The 16414-nt window shown below is 41.7% G+C and overlaps 1 protein-coding gene across 2 annotated transcripts in view; it reads right to left on the bottom strand.

The window, feature by feature from the left end:
- Window positions 1-16414, bottom strand: part of camsap2a (calmodulin regulated spectrin-associated protein family, member 2a) — a 153424-nt gene that overhangs the window by 49848 nt on the left and 87162 nt on the right. The window contains exons 3-5 of one of the 2 annotated variants that reach the window (XM_078218186.1): window positions 15583-15744; window positions 12542-12625; window positions 3106-3138 (exon numbers count right to left, since the gene is read on the bottom strand). In XM_078218186.1, coding sequence (XP_078074312.1) covers window positions 3106-3138; window positions 12542-12625; window positions 15583-15744 — 279 coding nt within the window. The remainder of the gene's footprint in view (window positions 1-3105; window positions 3139-12541; window positions 12626-15582; window positions 15745-16414) is intronic. The other variant, XM_078218188.1, reaches the window with a different exon arrangement.

Genomic DNA, 16414 nt, shown 5'->3' with positions numbered 1-16414 from the left:
CATACTGAAATAAAATTAGTGGGATCTCCAGAACTCTGTGTCTGCCAGGGACTCACATTTATGTGACTCTGGAGAGCTGCCATTTGATTACTTCTCCCTGGACTACATTGCTTAACACAAGGAGTCAGCTCTGAGCATCAAATGCTTGGGGAAAAAAACAGTGCAATTACCCAATTTGTCTCCGAACAAACATAAACTGGGGAGAATGGGTTATTATATCCCTGCTTTCTTGAGACTAGACATGAATGGGGTAAAAGTGGTACTGGCCTGTAAACTAATGATTGTTTATGTTGCAAGTTAAATGCTGGGATGAATTACCTTACTTCTAGACAAGTTCTCCCCAACAATACTTTTGGCTCGCAAAGTATCCCATCATATGCAAATGCATCTATAATGGTTTAAGTGGTGTTATGATTCAGACAGACTGAAGAAGTGAGTCACCTCTTTCTCTCTTCCAAAAGATTCAATGGGAGGTCTTGTGGAAAGCAGTAGTGCCCCTATCTCTGGACCAGAAGCTCCAGGTTCAAGTCTAATGTCAGGACGTGTTGGCCACAGAAAGAGTGTTCATAACATGGTGTAACGGGCTGATAATCAGCTCAGGAATCCTGCCACCAATTCCCCTACTATTCCTCAAAGAGAAAAACAGTGCACTTGAAGATAGGCTAAAAAAGTGATTTGAGACACGCTTTATATGGAAGCCCAATCTTATATAGGACACTGGCCGAATCCCACATCTAAAGTTGCGTACGGAAGCTTTACTGGAAAGATCTCCCTTGTTGGATGTGACAAAATCATTGCAACTCAACTCTTGGTATTAAGAACTGGTGATTACTCTGAGACCAATACATATTTGATTGACAGGTGGTAACTCTGAGTTTAATTGTGAATATTATTCAATATCCGGAACAATAAATCTACAGGTTCTGGAGATTTAGAATCCTCACGGAATATTGTATTAATCCCTCTGACTGTCTCAGATTCCAGCAGATGTAGCACAAAATAAGCTTGGTTGGTAAACAGCCTAAAATGTACATTTTGTCACTTCTGTGCACAAAGTTTCCATTACAAATTGTTCAGTATAAATTATTGTAAAACCTGAAATAGAGCTGCTCATAGTATTAACAAAAGAAATCCACATATTTCTATAAAGAAATAAAAATGCAACATGAAAACAAGGAACATAAAAGAAACTAAAAAGTTTAAAAAGGAAATAATGCAATGGGCAGAAATTTGCAGGTGGCAGAGTTTCTGAGAAGCACTAATTGGCTGGAGACAAAATTTCTGCCACTCATTGAGGAGGAAGCCCTGTCTCAGAGAGCTGCCAGTCACTCTGATTGGTCCCAGCAGCACCGTCGGGAGCACTGGCCACTTCTGCAGCTATAATCTGTCGTCAGATTCTAAGTCCTGGGCACAAGAGTAGAGGTATGCAGGAAGGCGGTTTTGTGGCGAGTCCCGAGGGAGGGTGAAGGAAAGAGGAGGTGGTGCACTTGATGGAACTATCAGAGTGGGGGAAGAACTTGGGGAAGGGGGGGATCTTGAGGAGGAGCCCAATGTATATAGGGAGCCAGTGAAGGAGGCAAACCCAGCGCACCGCCCTCCCCCAGTTCTGCCCGAGGTCTGAGCGGGGTGACCTGCCTAGCTTCCCATCAACCTGACCCCCTTCCTTACCTGTCCCTAACCTCTTCCCACAAGTCTCAAAATTGAGTCTGGACATGAAGCGGCCCTTAAGTGGTCATTAAGTAGACATGCAAGGGCCTCAATTGGGGCAAGGATGAGCAGGCCGTCCGAAGCCTTTCCTGCATGCATTAAAAATGAGGGCCAGTCAACGGTGGGAGGACGGGCACTGGGATGGCCAGCTGGAGAATTTTACAGGCTCTGCGCACTGCAAAGTTTTTGCCCATGAAATGATCCACAGGGTGGCAACATGTATGAAGATATCTAATTTGTCATATTTAATTCTCGAATGACTTAATTCTGAAAGCTTTCATTGTGAATTATTTATTTCTGAATTAAGTTGCTTAAATTCTTGTAAATGAGTCCATCAACTGCTCAATTAATAAGTATACCACGTGATGCAACAGCATCTTAGTTAGTCAGGGAGTCTGGAATTTGTGCTTCTCCATTCACCAACCCATGGTCTTCCTTCCATTAAAATAAACAGACAGAAAATAGACGATGCAAGTGTAGCAACACTGAAACAGTTCCAGCTGTAACATTCCTGGCTCTGTTCCAGGTTTTCCTGAGTCACCCAGTTTCAGTCAGAGTTCTAACACTAGCTTAAAACGTCCGAACCCCCAGGGAAGATATAAACGTACAATACCCTTAAAAAGTGACACCAAGTTCACCTTCTACCACCGCTCCCGAATCATGGCTAACAATATCTAAAACAGGTAATCCGGTCATTCATCATGTGGTTGTTTATGATATCTAGTCATCTGAAAATTGGCTGCCACTTCCAAATAAGTTGCAACAGTAATTACACTTCTAAAGTACTTAATTAGCTGTGAGGTGTTTTGGGAGGAGATTGGAAATTTTCTTGGTAAATTGCACATTACCTCCCTCAGAGAAATGGCTCAATTTGGGATCAGCCTCTGCTACAAGCCTAGGCTTGGATCTGATACTTATGTTCAGAAGCTGTGATACTGTGGGCCAAGTTCATTGTGGAATCTGAGCACATGCAGCATATATAATGTACCAGAATTTCGAATTATCTTGCCTGTGTCTTATTGACATTTAACACCATCATGGATTATGACCAGTGTTGTGTTTCTATTCGTAATGGTCTCTAATTACCATACATTCAATATTGACCGTCAATCAACTTGACGGATTTTAGATAATTTCTCAAATAAACTGAAACAATTCTTCAAAAAAACAAAACATTCTACGCTAAGGGAGGCATGCAGATGTGAAGGGAAAACTGGTCAGGTCCACCTTTAAATAAATGGACCATGGCTATGAGGGTTAATGCCAGGACAATGATGTTACATCACAGCAGAGTTTAAATAAATACAATGTTAATCAGCACAGGTTAGCACTAAAATATTGAGAATTAAATTGATTATTCACAAATACAATGGGTCACTAGTCATTGAATTCACTTACAGGAACCAGTTTCCAATACCATTTGGTAGGAGACTTCAGAGGAAGCAGCATCAAGGAAAGAGAAAGGATTGAAGCGATGAGATAAAAAGAAAATCACAAATTTGTCAAGATCACATGCAGTACTTCAAAATCCTATATTGTCCTTCACCTAATTTTGAATGTTTTATTTTAGGAAAAAGATACAAATGTCTTAAGAGTTTGTGAAACTTTGGGCTGGATTTTGAGGTTACCAGCAAAGCAATGGCACTGCATTGACTTCAAAGAAAGCTGCCCGCAAAGATCTAATAATCTCTGTGGTGCGGTTTTCCCTTTTCGTGACAGCAGTTTCAATCTAGCACCAAATCAAGGGGATTCTCACCCTGCAGCAGCAGTGACATCAGCAATCATGGTAAAGCAGCCAAGCACATTGCACACAAACTGCAAATCAGAAAGTTAAAAGCGGTTAATATCACCTTTAATGTAAAATTTCTGAGAGCAAAATAAAGGATCATGACTGGGTCAGGACAGAAGCTAAAATATCAATATAAGCTGAACATAAAAGTAGGAGGAATTTTTAAAATCATAATGGAGAAAGTTGTCATTCCACAAATACAAAATTAGCTTTTTAGGGCCAGTTAGGAAGTTTAGCAAAAATTATAAAGTTAGTGCATTAGACAACCCAGTTTCACTCCATTAAACAAGGGTAATGTTTTCAAAGAGAACAGTGTTAAAAGTGGAAATTCCCATTGATTGTAATCTGTGGGTGCCTCAAGAGCACATCCTCTAGAGAAGTGTGGAATCATGGACAGCAAATTCTGCATTTCTGTATTATTCTGTGAATGTGCGGACTCTAGAAGTTGTTGTCAGTTTCAGTGGAGTAATGGCAGTGAGCACTAATTGTCTTGGCACCATTGCCATTGCAAAGTCCTGGTCTATAAATATTAAGAGTTTGCTATTCTGAGTACAGTCGTCTCATTCATAGGCATAAAAATAACATCAGCATTACTGTTTCTCAATGTACTATTATTACAAGTAGAACTATGCAAGGAAATGACAAGTTTAAGAACTGGAAAATATGTTGGAATTATGTCCAAGGATTTTTACGAATGAAATCTAAACATGTCACTGCTCTGTGTCATTGAAGTCTGAGCAATCTTGCCTTGAAACCAATGAAAATGTGAAACACACGTAATACTTGGTTACAATAAGTAACCTCCAGATTTCAAAAATCAAACTTCAGCCATGTCAATTTTTCTCTGACTGGCAGAGCTCCTTTGAAGGCTCAACGTATAAAGGCACAATCCAACTAAACCAAACATGACAAAAGTGAAATGAGTCATTTTGGAATCATGTTTTAAAAAAAACTCGAAAAAAACACTGTATATTTTAGTATGGCTACATTTCCCATCAGATCCCAGCTTTGGACTTTTCCAAATGTCTTTTTAAAAAAAACTGTTGGATGGCATTTGTATCGGAATATGATAAAAGGCTGTTGAATAAAAGGGTGATAATATTGCACAGGTGACATTGCTCCCTGCCAAACTGTGTGATTCAGGTGTGGAAAAATTACAATTTTGAAGCTTGCATAAATGTCCAGGAACTTCACTTGTAAAGAAAAGCACAAGAATGTATAATTGTCTTCAAATTTAATGACCTACTCATTAAATCTATTTAAAATGCGAGTCGAAAGCAGTTAGTTAATTCAGAGAAAAACTGGTATTTCTCCAAATTTTTAACCAAAGAAAAATCTCACCCCCTAAAATTCCATGGTATTACCATAAATCTAGCAGCTGAAGACATCTACGAGGTGCTGTGGGTCATCAGCAGCGGAATAGTATACAACCACAAGCTGCATCCTCATGGCCTGGCATTTTCCCCACTCTAACATTACTCACAAGCAAAAGGATCAACCCTCATTCTATGAAGAGTACAAGAGGGCATACTTAAAAATTAGGTGTTAACCCAGTGAAGCTACAACACAGGGCTGCTTGTGTGCCAATCAGTGGAAGCAGCATGTGATAGACAGAACTAAGCGAATCCACAATCTTTGGATCCGATCTACACTCTGCAGTTCTGCCTCATCTGATCTTGAATGGCAGTGGACAGCTGATCAATCAATTGGAGGAGATTATTCCACAAATGTCCCCATCCTCAATAAGAGCCCAGCACATCAGTGCAAAAGGCAAGACAATAATCTTCAGCCGTAAGTGTCAAGTGCATGATCCGTCTCGGCCCTCGCCGGAGGTCCCCTGCATCACTGCTGCCCGTCTTCAGCCAATTCAATTCACTCCACATGATATCAAGAAATGGTTGAAGGCACTGGATACTGCAATGGCTATGGGGCTTTGCAACATTCCAGCATAGTACTGACGACATGTGCTCCAGAAATCAATGCACCCTTAGCCAAGCTGTTCCAGTGCTATGCAACATTGGCATCTACCTGGCAATGTGGAAAACTGCCCTTTTGTCCTGTCCACAAAAAGCAAGGCAAATCCAACCTGACCAATTACCATCCTATCAGTCTACTCTTGATCAATCATAGAATCATAGAGTCATAGTCATAGAGGTTTACAGCATGGAAACAGGTCCTTCGGCCCAACTTGTCCATGCTGCCCAGTTTTTAACCACTAAGCTAGTCCCAATTGCCTGCATTTGGCAAAGTGATGGAAGGGGTCTTCAACAGTGCTATCAAGCAGCACTTGCCCAGCAATAACCTGCTCACTGACATTCAAGTTTGGGTTCTGCCAGGGCCACTCAGCTTCTGACCACATTACAGCCTTAATCCAAACATATACAAAAGAACTCAAGAAGTGAGGAGAGAGTAATTACCCTCAACAGCAAGACAACATTTGACCAAGTGTGGCATTAAGGAGCCCAAACAAAACTGGAGTCAATGGAAATTATGGGGAAATCTCTCCACTGGTTGGAGTCTTACCTGGCGCAGAGGAAGATGGTTGTGTTTGTCAGTGGTCAGTCATTTACATCCCAAGACATCACTGCAGGAGTTCCTCAGGTAGTGTCTTAGGCCCAACCATCTTCAGCCACTTCATCAGCGACCTTCCCTCCATCATATGGTCAGAGTGGGGATATTCACTGATTGTATAATGTTCAACACCATTTGTGACTCCTCAGATACTGAAGCAATCCATGTCCAAATGCAGCAAGACTTGGACAACATTTAAGCTTGGGCTGATAAGTGACAAGTAACATTCATGCCACACAAGTGCCAAACAGTGATCATCTCCAACAAGAGAGAATTTAACCATCTCCCCTTGACATTCAATGGCGTTACCATCACTGAATCTGCCACTATGAACATCCTGGGGTTACAATTGACCAGAAACAGAATTGGACCAGCCATACAAATACTGTGGCTGCAAAAGTAGGTCAGAGGCTGGGAATTCTGTGGAGAGTAATTCACCTCCTGACTTCCCAAAGCCTGTCCACCATCTACAAAGCACAAGTCAGAAGTGTGAAGGAATACTCTCCATCTAAATGTGTGAGTGCAGATCCAACACCGTCCAGGACAAAGCCTGCTTGACTCCTCTAAATCCACTCCGGCCATCACAGACACACAGCGACAGTGGTGTGTACAATCTACAGGATGCACTGCAGCAACTCCCCAAGGCTCTTTCGACAGTACCTTCCAAAACCATGACCTCTACCTCTAGAAAGACAAGGACAGCAAATGCATGAGAACACCATCACCTGCAAGTTCCTCTCCAACTCAAACACTATCCCGACTTGGAAATATGCTGCCATTCCTTCACTGTTGCTGGATCAAAATCCTGAAGTTGCCTCCCTAATGGCAATGTGGGGATATCTACATGATGAAGTGAAGCAGTTCAAGAAGGTTTCTGAACGGTAATTAGGGACAGGCAATAGAAATGCTGGCCCAGCCAGCGATGCTCACCACCCATGAAAAAATGTTAAAAAGCAATGATTGTATATCTCAGCAGCCTGCTCTCCCTCCCTCCGAGGGCGAAGGAGGGAAATCAATCAAAGGACATTAAACTGGTCTCAACAGTGCCAAAACACTAAGTTCAAAAATGACCATGGGCTTTGGAAACTCTGCAAATAACCTAATGGGAATATGGAGAACACATTATTTATTCATTCAATGCATTTCTAAAACGTGTCCATTGATCAAAATGCACTGTAAAATTAATATATCAACTCAATGCTGAAAGGTTGAGCTGTCGCTTCCTACTGAACTGAAAGGGGAACTCCAGCTAAAGTCTTTGCATTAGTAAAATTTCCATAACTTATTTTTAGCTTTGTTAACCTGCATTAAGACTTCAATGGTTATGGGGGGCAGGTACAGAAGTAGCATCAAGGCCACAATCAGATCAGCTGTGATGTTATTGAATGGCACAAAAATCCTAAGGGGCAAAATGATCTACTGCTGCTCCTACTTCTTAAGATTACTAGCTTGACCTCTGATTGTGCTGCATTCATGGGTCTGAAACACTGAACTCCATTCCCCCAACCTGTCATCACTGTGCAAGTTATTTAAGAAAGCACATCTTGAGGTCAATCACAGGTTGACTGCCGGGAGAATTTTCTATAGATTGGCAGCGACTTCCCAACTGTTGGGAATTTATGAGCAGATTTTGACCTCTGAAAAGCCTTAATTGGGAAGAGACCAAATTATTAAGGCCAGAGAAAAGGCCAAGAAATGGCAGGCTTCCTTTCTAAATACCGTTGCACATTGCAGGTCCTGTCTAAAGGGTGAAAGACATGCAAAGGAGACAAGATTCTGCCCTAAATCTCACAGTATGATGAAGTTACCAGCTGCTTTGCTTTGTCAGTCATGTGCAATGTGATTGATTAACTTCAGATTACACAAACTCAGCCGATTTGTGGAACAAATCAGGACAACTGTACTTTCGATTAAATTAGCCACACCCAGCGACAACTGACTGGAAAGAACATTGTGTCAAATTCAAGTTGACATAATACAAATAGGACAAAATTAACCATTAAAACTGTTTGTGAGTAATTTGTTTGAGGGCAGTTCGTACTCAAAGGAAATATCCACAAAAGCTACATGGAGTAACCAGGAAGCACAGGATTCCATTCTGCACTAACATGATGGATTACCCATTCTTTCTGTCAGTATAACGTGACGTCAGACAAAACAATGCATACAGTTAAAAACTGAAATAACATCTCGCCAGTTTGGCAGAGTCCAGCAGGAAACAGGTACAATTATGTACGTTGTGGCATATTTATTCATTCCCCCCGGGACTTGTGGAGCTTCCTCTTTAATAAGGATCATCAAAAACATGAAATTGTTTCATTATTCCAGGTAAATATTTTTACAAGTGACAGAATTATGAATAGGTGTCAAAGGCATAACTGGACTTCTCCAAATCCAACCTGGTCACAAAATTAGATGTCTTTGAAGGAAGGAAAATCTATTAACCCTGGTCAGCACGGTAGCACAATGGTCAGCACTGCTGCTTCACAGCAAGAAGTCTCACAACACCAGGTTAAAGTCCAACAGGTTTATTTGGTAGCACGAGCTTTTGGAGTGTCGCTCCTTCTTCAGGTGAGTGAAGAGTTGTGTTCACAAACAGGGCATACATTGACACAAACTCAATTTACAAGATAATGGTTGGAATGCGAGTCTTTACAGGTAATCAAGTCTTTACAGGTAGACAATGTGAATGGAGAGAGGGTCAAGCACAGGTTAAAGAGGTGTGAACTGTCTCCAGCCAGGACAGTTAGTGAGATTTTGTAAGCCCAGCCAAGTCTTGGGGATTACAGATAGTGTGACATCAACCCAAGATCCCGGTTGAGGCTGTCTTCATGTGTGCGGGAACTTGGCTATCAGTTTTTGCTCGGTGATTTAGCGTTGTCGTGTGTCGTGAAGGCCGCCTTGGAGAATGCTTACCTGGAGATCAGAGGCTGAATGCCCGTGACTGCTGAACTGTTCCCTGACAGGAAGAGAACACTCCTGCTGGAGACAATTCACAACTCTTTAATCTGTGCTTGACCCTCTCTCCACTCATACTGTCTGCACCTGTAAAGACTTGATTACCGTAAATGCTCGCATTCCAACCATTATCTTGTAAATTGAGTTTGTGTCCATATATGCCCTGTTTGTGAACACAACTCCCATTCACCTGAAGAAGGAGCGACACTCCGAAAGCTTGTGCTACCAAATAAACCTGTTGGACTTTAGCTTGGTGTTGTGAAACTTCTTACTGTGCTTACCCTAGTCCAACGCCGGCATCTCCACACCATGGCTTCACGGCGTCAAGGATCCGGGTTCAATTCCAGCCATGGGTGACTATGTGGAGTGCTCCAGTTTCCTCCCAGTCCAAGATGTGCAGGTTAGGTTGATTGGCCGTGCTAAATTGACTCTTAGTGTCAGGGCGATTAGCAGGGTAAATACGTGGGGTTATAGGGATAGTGGCTGGGTGGGATTGTTGTCGGTGCTGACTCGATGGGCCTACTTGTCAATTATAACCAGGTGATCTCAAAAATAATATTTTATATCTAAAGATGAGACTAAGTGTGAAATTTGATTTGTCAGTTGAATTATGACTTTCAGTAAGAACAACTAACATGCTGTAAAGTAGGAACGGGTCAGGCAGACTTTAATGCCCGCCCACAGGGGTGCCTTGGGTGGTGAAAATGGCATTTAACCAGGCAGAGCGCGGCCTTCCTACCACTGTCCTGATTAAGTTTAGGTGGGTTGGCTCCTTGATGGCTTTCCTACCCCCCTGTCAATCGAGTCAGTGGGCAATTACTACCCGATTAAGGGCCTCTCCCTGCCACTGCTGGTATTCACCCAGCAACAGATAGGGTCCCAACTGCGAGCTTCCAGGGGCTGGGGTGGTCCCTCATTCAATCACGGGACCCAGCATTGGGAAGGGACGGGGTTCACTGAGAGACACCCACTACTGCATCCCCAGTGGCACTTCCGAGCAATGAAAAGCTGCTGGTCTCTGATTGGCTGCATCTCTTGGCATGTGGGGCTTCCACTCTCAGGGTCCTTGAGCCCAGGGAATGCCTGCCGCTACCCAGTTCAGTGCCTGATTGACACTGAATTTGATGGATCTTCTTGAAAAGAGGTGAGTCGGGGTTCCACCTCCATTAAATACCACCCTTAGAACGTGATTCTGAATTGGCACCAAATAATTCCTGACACACCACCACAAAAGGTTGAAACATTAAAACAATGATCTTACCCACGGACAAGTCAATCAGCTACTGTAGTAATGGTAACGGTTTAAAACCAACAACAGATCCCATATAACACCAGCTTTATCAGAACCTAGTCAATTCATTTCAGATTTTTATTTTCTCTCCAAGATTTCTTTCCAAATCAGCAAGATTAATCCATTAACATTTCTCACCCACACTTATCATAACCTGCATTTCATCCCACAATGAACGATTATCTACCTGCCATTCAATTATGCCACTTGCGTCAAATCTCAATTAAAATATTTGACATATAGCGTCCCATATCTGCTGCTTCCACAAGAATCAGTGTTTCAGCAGCCAAAGTACTTTTAACAATCTTTTGTTATTTTCTCAGCTTCCCAAACTAAAGGACAGCATCCCCTATTTTTACCCATCAGAAATATAATAAAACCAGGGACACAAGAGCACCCATTCGGAAATTAGCAGCTGAAACATTGCGAAAAATGATTAGTTTCATGTTCTTTGGGTCTCCCAAGGGTGGGAATTTAAGTATCCATTACTGCAGGCTTATTTTTTCATGATTTATTTGCCCTTAAAACAATATCTACTTTAAGGTGCTTCACCAGAATACGTAAACCCATAAGACCATAAGACCATAAGACATAGGAGCGGAAGTAAGGCCATTCGGCCCATCGAGTCCACTCCACCATTCAATCATGGTTGATTTCAACTCCATTTACCCGCTCTCTCCCCATAGCCCTTAATTCCTCGAGAAATCAAGATAAGACCATAAGATATTTGAATGACCATCTGGTCTAGCCTGAGTGCCCAGCTGGTTCAACTGACCAATCACGTTTTGCAATTACTCTGCCTCTTCTTCAGATATGACATTATCTTTTTATGGTTACCTAGTACAATCAACAGGAAAGGAGTAATCCTCTCCCATTAGGATTGTTCGTTTAATGTTATTCCAAACCTAGTCTGCTTAATATCTAAACTACTATGTTTAAAAGGTCCATAAACCTGAATTCCAATTTCTTAAGTTCCACTCTAATCCTACCAACAACACATTTTCTGAAACTACTAACAATTAGGTCTCATTTTATCTAGAAGTCCATCTAGAAGGACTTTCTTAGCACAAATCCACCTACGTGGCAAAGCGGATTGCCCTTATCTGGTACCTCAGGATAAGTGCCAAATTTTATCCAACTAGATCATTCCCTTTTGTTTTGTCTCTCTTACTAATTTACCCTCAAGTTTATTGGCATCCATCAAAATTTCATGGTCATGATTTCATTGTCTAATCTATTCAAGTTACATTCTCTTCATGCACTTTTAAATCTGTCAGGACCACTATTGCAAGATCACCTTAACGAGCAATGTAAGGGTATTTTTTGGTATGCGATCAATTTTTGACACAACAGTCAATTTCAGATCCAAACTGTATTTTCTTACTCTCTAAGTTTCCACCCACTCTGCCAGTCCAGTCTTGCTTCTTGGCCATCATCCTAAATGCTTAGTCAATATTCAAACCCGTCAGCAGTTTTTTCTACACGTCCCACAACTGTTGCATCCCTCCATTCATTAGACCCCTCTGAAATATGTGGTATCGGAGTACACACTCTAAGCAATGTCCTTTGGATACGATAGTTCTGTTCCTCAGGAATATTTCTCCATGACTTAATCTTTAACAATCCGTGCCAAGTATTATTGTAAAAAGACCAAATCTGGTCGCCTGATCTACAAAATGTAGGATGAAAACATTTCTGTTTTGTCCCCATACTTTTAGTTGCATGCTTGTTAAAGTTTCATGCCAATGGAAGGTTTATATCAGGATGTGGTGACATCCTCCAATATTCGTTACAGATTTCACATTTTGCACCAAGCTGTTCTATTCACCTTGTAGACTATTCATCAACCATACCTGCATCCATTGGCAGGATTTTTAATCTCTTGATAAGTACAGTGAGCAAAGTATCTATTTACTTCTATTCTCAATGATTCCACCACCTACAAACAATTAAACACAGCTAATTTACGTGAAACTTGACTGCATTTTATGGATCTCAGTGTACAATTATTTCTGACAGCAACATGCTGCCTGTAACGATTTAGTTGGCAATGATTTATAAGTGAAAATTAGATATTCACATTATCACTCCACCAGTAAAGGAGCTGACACATTCTGTGGGTGGAAAGAAGTTTGTTGAGAACAGGCACTATTTTGGGACATGAATATCGTTGTTTACCGAACAAACGAAAATATAATTAACAGAATTTCAATTTCAATTCCTACCCTTTGACTCCCATGTGTTTCTGGCCCTTGTGGTCGCCTTTGCTTCTGCTCCTGGCTGACTATTTCCTTCAAATGTTCATTTACCTGAATCAATTATGAAACAAGGTTAACACGGTTATCCAATATAAATATGGGTTTGCCCTCTTAATTTTAAACATTCATGACTGACCAGTGATTTAATGGCTACTTACATTATCATAATGAGCAATGAATGATACAGAGAAACCGAACTGACAACTGTGCACATGGCAGGACCTGATTTGTTGGTTAGAGTTCTCCGACCTCCCCCGTGGCTGGGACTCTCCAGTCCCACTGTTGTGAATGGAGATTTAGCTGAGTGCCAAATTCTCTGTTCTCGCTGGCAGCGGTGGTGGGGTTTACAACATTGGAGAATTCTGACTGTTGAGATTTACACCACTAATTCATCAGCAACATCTGTGGGCCATTACCAGAGGACAGATATACAGGAGGTGGGGAGGAAAGGACTAGGGGGAGAGCGCGGCGAGAGAGACAGTGAGAGGGAGAAATCGAGAACTGGAAAATAGGTTTAGGCTGATTGGTTAGTTGTTGGCCAATATGGGTACACTGGGCCGAATAGCCTCCTTTCATTCTGTAAATTTCAATGATGCAATGACCTTTTTAACTCAAATACATTTTGTTCAATTACTGAAATTCCTAATCTTCAAAGTAAGAAATTAAACCAAATTAAAATTGAACGAAAATAACATAACATTTACAAATTGATTGACCTTGAGTCTTTGAACATTTTATAAAAAATTATTTTGCAGGGTGTAGGCCTCACTGGCAAGGCTGGTATTTATTGCCATCCCTAATTGCCCTTGAGAAGGTGGTGCTGAACTGCCTTCTTGAATTGCTTCAGTTCATGTGGTGCAGGTGCTGTTATGGAGGGAGTTCCAGGATTTGGGGTGGCACGGTGGCACACACTGCTGCCTCACTGTGCTAGGGACCCGGGTTCAATTCTGGCCTTGGGTGACTCTGTGTGGAATTTGCACTCTCTCCCCGTATCTGCATGGGTTTCCTCCCAAAGATGTGCAGGTTAGGTGAATTGGCCATGCTAAATTGTCCTTCAAAGTCCAAACATGTACAGGTTCGGGGAATTGGGGGGGTAATGTGGTTATGGGAGATAGGGCCTGGATAAGATGCTCTGTCGGAGAATCGATGCAGATTCGTTAAGGCCCAATGGCCTCCTTCTAAACTGTTATGATTCTATGATTTCGATCCAGTAACAGTGAAGGCGCAGCTAACTATTTCCACGTCCGGATGGTGGCAGGTTTAGAGAAATTTGCATGTGGTGGTGGTGATCCCAGTTTCACAAAGAGTTTACATGAGGATCTCAGACTCTCCAAAAAGTCTGGATTTGATCATTTCCCCAGGCTTGTGATCGTGAGTTGAATTTGGGTTGCACAGTCTGATCAAGTGCAATGCACACAAGTTTCCAGGAAATACATCAGTTCCGGTCAACTGGTGTACTGACAAAATATGTTTCTTTAGCTTTTAGAAGTTTCATCCCCACATGGCTAATTCTAGAGGGAGTTAACGTTCCTGAGCCATTAACTCCAACCCTCTCTCAGACTACTTTCTGAGGCTGAATCAGATTGTTGCAACTTGATGTCACATTTCAGCCCGAGATGAACATTTGACTATCCTAGTACACTCTTTGCCAGCCTTCAATCCTCTGTGAATTTAAGATTATCCAAAATTCGGCTGCCCGTATTCCAACTTGCAGCAAATCCCATTCAGCCATCACCCCTGTGCTTGCTGATCCCCACTGGCTTCCAGTTAAGTAATGCCTTGATTTTAAAATTCTCAACATTGTTAACAATTGGTGAGACCGCGCCTAGAGTACTGTGTATAGTTTTGGTCTCCTTATTTAAGAAAGGATGTACATGTATTAAAAACAGTTCAGAGAGGGATCACTTGACTAATCCCCGGGATGGGAGCACTGTCTTAAGGCTGGACAGGCTGGGCCTGTAGCCACTGGAGCTTAGAAGAATGAGAGGTGATCTTATTGAAACATACAAAATCCTGAAGAGACATAAAAGGATGGATGCTGAAAGGACTTTTTCCAGTGTGGGACAGACTGGAGCTATGGGGCACAGTTTAAAAATAAGGAGTCACCCATTTAAGATGGAGATGAGAAGAAAATGTTTCTCTTATGGGTTGTGAATATTTGAAACTTTTCCTCAGAGAGTGGTAAAGGCAAGGCCAATGAAAATTTTTTTGGCAGAGGTAAATAGATTCTTGACTAGCAAGGGATCAAAGATTATCAGGGGTAGGCAGAATGTAGAATTGAGTTGAAGCTACAATCAGATCAACCGTGATCTGATCCTTGCCCCCCCGGATCTTTGTCATCTCTTTCAGTCCCATAATCCTCTGAGATATTTGAGCTCCTCCAATTCTTGGCTACTTTGCATTCCAGATTTCAATGTGTGTGGGTGTCTTGGCGTATGTGTTGGTGTCTTGCCGTGTGGTGTGAGTGTGTGTGCAAGCACATGTGTGCGTACATGTATTAGATGTGGGCTAGAGTTTGGCTCAGCTCTGAAGGTCTTACAGCTGAAATGATTGAAGAAAGGACCATTTGTTGATGGTGTTGCAATTATTTTGTACATAAAATAGAAGGCACTTTGCTTCTATTGATTTTACAAAACTAAAATGACTCAAGGTCCAAGGGGGGAGGTTCAAAAATTCTACATAAAGAGTAAAATAAAGTGAACAATCCTTGCAGGCACAATGATCCAAATAGTCTTGAATGCTTCCATAGGAAGTACAATGCAGTTTCCATGAAGCAACTGTAAAAAAACATCTGTATAGGGAAAGTTCTTGGAATATAGAGAGGCCTGGGATGCAGCAATAATGCCTGATAAGATAAATTATGTGTTTCCAATCAAGCAAGATAAAGGTATTCCATATACAGTTCCGCTGTCTGCTGTTCACTGCACACAGCTGTTGAATCCAACTATCTCAATGTCACATTCATTACCACCGACTCTCCTCACACCAAAATAATTATCAGACTTCACCTTATTTATCCAGCAGACAATAGCATCTTCAATGTCATATGGAAGTTCTGTAGCTGGGAAGAAGTTTGTGAACTGTTGGACACACGAGACCACTTTGCCAATGCTGATCATTTCCACAGTGTAAGCCATCATCAGAGTGTCAATCATAGCCAGGTGGGCGGTCTGCAATGAGAAAAGATTCAGAGTAATCTTCATTAAATGTCACAGCAGTATCAAAGAGATAGGAAATTTGGGTGTGTCTGTTTTTGGGCAACCTATCCTGAGAGCATTAACAGCCCACATTCTCAAATGAGGAGGCCCAAGCAGCCTCAGAGTGTAGGCTTCGGATCTCATTGCAATGTAGATGATGCTGCGATAGGAACCTGCATAGGTCAGTGCTCCATATTCCAGCTAAGTGATTAGGATGGATCACGGGGGTCTTGAGGAGGAACAGATGGCCCTCAGAATCCCTGGTTAGGGTTTGCTGGGGATCAAGTAGAAAGATCACAGACCTCGGGAGTACCGTTTGGGGATCAAGTGTGTGGTCAGTGATTTTGGAACAGGGAAGGGTGGGGATTATGGCAAGTACATTTTTTTTGCACAGCGCACTGGCAATAGTAACTTGATTATTAGCAATGATATTAAATTGATTTGTTTCGTAGCTTATTCTGCAATAGTCAAAAATTAGGGTGTTACCATCCCTGTGAAGACCGGTAACTTTTTAAAATAGATAAATTTTCCACGGAAATAACTGATAGACAAGATTTCACTTTGTAACCCTTTTGCCATACCACAGACTGAAATCAACATATATCTAACATTAACAGGCAATTGATACATCCAAATAAATAAA

This window comes from Mustelus asterias, chromosome 8 (assembly GCF_964213995.1).
Source record: "Mustelus asterias chromosome 8, sMusAst1.hap1.1, whole genome shotgun sequence".
Classification (NCBI taxonomy): Eukaryota; Metazoa; Chordata; class Chondrichthyes; order Carcharhiniformes; family Triakidae; genus Mustelus; species Mustelus asterias.
This window is presented reverse-complemented; position numbering and strand designations above follow the sequence as displayed.